This window comes from Oxyura jamaicensis, assembly GCF_011077185.1.
Source record: "Oxyura jamaicensis isolate SHBP4307 breed ruddy duck chromosome 23 unlocalized genomic scaffold, BPBGC_Ojam_1.0 oxy23_random_OJ71790, whole genome shotgun sequence".
Lineage (NCBI taxonomy): Eukaryota > Metazoa > Chordata > Aves > Anseriformes > Anatidae > Oxyura > Oxyura jamaicensis.
In genome coordinates, this window is record NW_023304655.1 from 1 (window position 1) to 5794 (window position 5794).

The 5794-nt window shown below is 55.6% G+C and overlaps 1 protein-coding gene across 1 annotated transcript; it reads left to right on the forward strand.

Annotated features, from left to right (window-relative positions):
- Positions 1 to 1612: 1612 nt before the first annotated feature.
- On the forward strand, positions 1613 to 5004 carry TMEM222 (transmembrane protein 222; the record flags this gene model as incomplete). Its single annotated transcript, XM_035312891.1, has 5 exons — positions 1613 to 1927; positions 2702 to 2733; positions 3416 to 3512; positions 3672 to 3802; positions 4763 to 5004. Coding segments are annotated over 5 exons (663 nt in total), but the record flags the coding sequence as incomplete, so codon positions are not given.
- Positions 5005 to 5794: the final 790 nt, after the last annotated feature.

Genomic DNA, 5794 nt, shown 5'->3' on the forward strand with positions numbered 1-5794 from the left:
GGGGGGGGGAGTTCGTGCCTGGGGAGCGAAGGGTTTGGCCGCGGGGGCCTCACACCGCCGCCTGCCCCGAGGGGAGCCTCTCTGCTTCGCTTCTCGTTTTGCCTTCCCAGTGGTGCTGGCCGGGTGCAGGCAGGCTTCAAGGAGAGTTTCGGTGGTGGTGTTGTTTTTTTTCTCCAGTCGTGGGAAAACGGAAAGCTGGCTTTGAGGGGGGGCTGAGAGCACTGGAGGCGTATTTTCATACCTTCCTCATCCCCTCCAATTACAGTCAGGTGTCAATGTTTACTGAGCCAGGGCTGAAAGTCAGGTCGAAGACGTGGCACGGTCTGTGCCGGGACTGGGAACGGCGCCGGGGCTCTCCTCAGCCGGGAGAAGACTTCCCCGTTCTGCCCTACGTGCACGAACCTGCCTTGATTTTTATCTTTTCTTTTTCACACGGCTTGACTTTCCATCCTCGGAGCATTTTCCAAAGCTTTCAACCTTCTTATCTCCTCCCGGGACTGCTGAGGAGAGCTGTCCTGCCGGAGTTAGTGGGCGTCCCTGTTTGTCTGCGGGCTCGTTCCCCGACGAGCAGTGGCATCTTCCTGCTGATTTTGTTTCGCAGCGGAAATTTCAGCGTCGTTATTTGGCAAAATCTCTCGCTAGATTGCATAATTGCCCCAATTTTCTTCCTCTGACATTTCCTGTCATCCTCGGGTTTGAAAGCTAGTCAGCGTCGGGGGGAGAATTAAGGAGAGGAAGAAACGTTTACACCTTTGAAGGTGGCAGAGCTGTGACGAGGCTGCCTTCAGCTGCACCTCCTGGCTGATAAAACCCGGCTCTGCGCAGCCAGCGAAGCTGCCCGGCTGCTGCGCATCGCACCAGCAGGGGAAACGCAGAGGTGAAGCGACACAAGCGCTGAAACTTTGCAGGACCCCTTTCCCTGCGTGGCGGGGTTCAGTTATCAACAGGAGCTGGGCGCAGTTTATCTCCTCGGCTGCGCTTGCCGGCGTGTTTGGCTTCATCTGCTCGTTTGAGGATCTCTCTAACTGAGCCGTGGCTCGTGAATCTTTGTTTAACCTCGCTGTAATGTCGCCTGAAATATTAGTCGCTGGGCACGGTGGGTAGGGGGGCAGGGAGAAATCGGAGAGAGGGCAGCAAACCTGAGAGTGCCGGAGGATGAGGGCGAGCGCTGCTGCTCGGCCTGAAATGCTTCGTGGGGATGACGGGGGATCCGAGGGGGAGATAAAGAGCTGCAGCCCTCTGGAGCTGCAGATGTCAAGGGAGGAGGAGAAGTCTTTGAAACAAGGAGATCGTTTAGGGGAAGGATCGTTCTTCCCGGAGCCAGCAGCCCCGCTTTCCGTCTGAGGTGCCAAAATCCAGTTGGCAGCGTGAACGGGAGGATGGGCAGGGTGACCTTTTTTTTTTTCCCAGTCGTTGAAGTGAAGTCCGGCTTTATCTCACGACTTTTTCTTCCGGATCTAAGCTTTTTTTTTTTTCCCCTCGGAAGGACAAATGGGGTTGTTTGGGAGCCTGGGGGTAACTGCAGCCACTCGAAAACTTGAAAAGTGCCTTGAAAAAAGTAAAAAAAAACCTTAAAAAGTGAAAACTTGAAGCCTGACCACCCTGTGGATGAGCCCACTCTAGATCAGCTCATCAGGGGAGCACAGCTCTGGGTGTTTTCCCTTTCCAGCTCAAGCGTGCTTTTCCTTTTGCTTGTACCTCCCCTGCTTTCCCCTCGTGGAACGCAATAACCCTGTCTGGCCGTGCTGTGCCGTTCGTTGCGCGGCCGCTCCCGCAGGCTCCCGGCGCGATCGGGGCGGGGGGCAAATATCTCAGCCTGACGCTTCGCTTGTTGCCTCATAGATGGCTCTTCCCTATCATCGGCCACATGGGCATCTGCACGTCGACCGGAGTCATCCGGGACTTCGCGGGGCCGTACTTCGTCTCGGTAAGTCGATAACAGATCCGGGTCCTTGAGGCAAATCCGGTGCTTGGTCTGCGTCTCACCTCTGCTGGGGGCTTCTCAGCCACCCCCCCCCCGTCCGTCGCAGCTCCGAGTCCTGCAGAGCGACGGCTTTAGACCTTTCTGAGACCTTTCTGGGTCTGTGCCGTCACTCCGGAGGCTGCTGTCAGCGCAGAGCATCTGCGGGGTTGCTAAATAGAGGCTGGTTTGGTGAGCAGGAGGTGAAGAATCCAGCGGTCCCCGCTCGTAATGGGGATTTTTGGACCTAAATTTTTCAACAATCCAAGTATCATAAAGCTGTTCTCCAGCTTCCCCAGCACGCCTGTCGCTGGCATGGTGCGCGGCGTCGGGCGTGTGTGTGACGATCTGCTTTGCAGCCTGCTGGATTCTGAAAGTGAGGGAGTTTTCGGTGGGATAATTAATGCTCCTCACAGATTACAACGCGTACAGCTTGGAGTTGACGAGGCATTCACAGTTTAAAGGGGGGAGCAGGGTGCGTACGCCATGTAGCCAGATAACATCACCGTGTTTAGAACGGGAATGCACTCACACCCCAAACGAGAGCGTGTACCAATGCAGCTGAGACCTAAGCCCGGGCGCGCAGATGAGGTCGGTGTCCTGAGATGTTGAGGCAACGCGGCAGTGCCATCGCTACGCGATCACAGGCCGTGAGGCTTCCAGCAAGAGTTGTGTCCTGAACGTTGCGCGGGGTTATCCTCCCGAGATACCTTTTTTTTTTTTCCTCTGTTTTATTTGTAGGAAGACAACATGGCGTTTGGGAAGCCAGTGAAGTAAGTGCTCCCGTTACGTTTTATTAATCAACCAGCTGACCTGCAGATGTCCTTCAGTTCGTGGGGGCAGCCGGGCCATAATGCTGCTCTTCTCGTTGCTCACATAACCTAAGTGAAGTGGCCGGCTGCTGTGCCTGTGCTTTTCAAGAAACCACGTTGCCTTCGATCTTCTTAGAAGCGTGGCAGCGGTATAAGGGCATTAATAGCTAGAGCTGCCCGGAGCCTTTAAAAGGAAAAAAGACCAAAACGTTTGAAGATAATGTTAGCAACAAGTGCTCCAAGTAAACGGTGCCTGTGCTAATGAACTGTCATCACTCCCATCTTGTTAATGATTTTGTGGGGTAGGAGGAGAGGTTCCTGGGCTTTGTGCGTCTGTCACATCACCTTTACATTGTAAATGGCCTGCGGGCTTCGTCTCACAGCACGTGAAAGCAGTTCAGAGGGGTCCGTACCCCTGAGGGCTGCAGTTTCTCTGTCTGGAGTGCCCCAGGGCTGAGGGTGCTGAGCGTTCCTTTCTGCTGCCCTCTGCAGCGTGTGCTCGTCTCGAAGGGTGCCGTTCCTTGGGCTCCAGCCTTTCTCCGAAGTCCTTTAAGCAGCTTCCTGCTGGGAAGAGCAAAAAAGTTGCAGGGGAGCAGCAGCAAAAGCCAAGGGATCACGGAAGGGATCTGTTCTCCTTTTCCAGGTACTGGAAGCTGGATCCTGGCAAAGTCTACTCCTCCAATCCCAACATGTGGGACACGGCTGTGCACGATGCCTCGGAGGAGTACAAGCACCGAATGGTACGGCGGCGGTGCCCGTGTCCCGTCTGGAGCCACACCTCCCTGGTGCTGGGGTCCTTGCTGCAGGAGTGGGACCTGTGGGGCTGCACCAGCCCCGTGTGCAGGACCGGGGAGCCTCGAGGCAGGATTTCTAACGCTCTGCCCCTTCTTCTGTTCCAGCACAACCTTTGCTGTGATAACTGCCACTCTCACGTGGCGCTGGCCTTGAACTTGATGAGATACGACAACAGCACCTCCTGGAACATGGTCAAGCTCTGCTTCTTCTCACTCCTCTACGGGAAGTACGTAAGGTGAGCTGAGAGCAGTCTAGATCCAGCAGGCAAAGGGGCTTGGTTTCTTTCGTTCTTCCCAGCCCTCCAGAGCTTCAGCCTCTTGGAAAAGGGAGGAACATCTCCCCCCCTTCCTCCCCCAGCACGTGGGGGAGCGTTGCTGGTAGGTGGTGCTGTCGCTGCCTGTTCTCAAGCGAAAAACCAGGAGCGTTTGCTGGGCTGCTCCTGAGATACTGTCTCTAGCAGCTCGTTTAGGGTGCCAGGAATTTGGGAAATGATAGCTGGAGCAAATATTGCTCTCTGCGTTGTCTTTTGGCTGGGCTAGGTCAGAACAGAAGGTCACAGAGTGGCTCCTCTCCAAGGATTGCTGGTGTCTCTTCCCTCTCTTGAATCTTGTTTACACTAAAACTGGTCTGATTTCCAACTGGCGTGGTGCTTCCAGCTTGAGTGGAGAGGGAAACCCTGAGCTTTCCTTATTGGAGCTCTTAATCTCCATTTCATCTCCTTGGGCCTGGAGAGGAGACTCTGTGAGGACAGCCCTGCTTAAAGGTTTCGCATCGCTTCCCTTCTGCTGGGTCTGGCCTCTTCTGGAAGAGCTCTGCCAGCTTCTGTGCAAGCGTGGTCCCCGCTGCGTTGGGTAAAACACCAGCAGCCCGAACGCTGAGCGAAACGGGGTTTCGTTGTTTGTCTGTGGAGATATGCAACGTGCCCAAGTCATAGACTTTGACCTGGATTTGAGCTGGGAGGCGAGTCCAGCCCTGTTGCTCATGATGTTATTTGTGGACCTGATTTAATCTCAAATTCTTAACGCGTACTGCGCCTCCAGGACACAGCGCGTGGCAGGGCTAGCAACGGATGAGAAAGACATCCGTCCCCCTCTGCTTTCTCCACTTACCATCACTTCCTCCTCTCCCTCCTGTCTTCCTCCGCTGGCTCCTGATGTTTAAACCCTCCCCCTGTTGCTTTTTTCCCATCTTGCAGCATAGGGGGATTTGTGAAGACCTGGCTTCCCTTCGTCCTCTTCCTGGGGGTGATCCTGACGGTCGTCCTGACGCTTCACCTGCGGTGATGACAGCTGTGAGCTCCCCGTTCTGTGGGCACACGAAGGGAAGAAACTGTGACTGCTTGACCCAGCGAGGCGGAGGCACGGGACTCTGGGAGGCGTTTTCTGGGGAAGGTGGCAACTCCACTCCATTGTAACAGCTCATCTTTGTTTCCCGGGACTGGCTTCTTACCCTTCTGTTTCTGTTCTGTCGATGGTTTCCCCCCAACGTCAGGGGTCCCGAAGCCTCCCGATCCCTCCCTGAACAAGTTCCCTCTCTGCAGTTTGGTAGGTAGAAATGCAACCAGGGAAGGAGAGGCGTGGGCACCTTTGCGTTCCGTGCGAGGTAGAGCTGCAAGGCCATCAGACCTCGTGGTTCGGGAGCGCAGGCAGCGACACCTCGTAAGGTTCTCTCTGATCACCTGGTTTCTTCCTCTTGGCACACTTCATCAAATGCTTCCTGGGGTTTCCAGTCTCCAAGGGGGGGTTGTTTCCCTGTTGCACGACTCTCCTGTAGCGCACACGTTTCAGAGTGGAGGTGTGGGGCTCCTCCTGGGGGTGCACGGTGCCGCAGCACTCGCTGACAGTCTCCCCGGTAGTGCCAGGAAGGTGTTGACGGCGCAGCACTCCTCTGAGGAGACACACAGAGGAACGCTCCGTGGCGGGGCAGATTCGTCTGGTCCTGCTGGTGAGCCCAGAAAAGCAGGAAAGCAGATCGACTGGCTTGGGTATGGCTCGTGGCGGTCTGCACACTTTTCAAGAGCATGTCGCAGAGTTGGGAGTCTGCTGCCAAATCCCTTTTAGCTTGTGCCAGAGAAAATCGAGCTTCCCCGCTTCTCCCTGGGCTCTGAACGCCTAAAATTGTCGTTACGCTTCTCCCAAGCTGCTGAGCTTTCCTTTGATCCCGAGCGCTTTGCATGGCACAGAAATCACGCCTGCGGAGGCGGCGGCGGCAGGTACCTGCTCCCGGG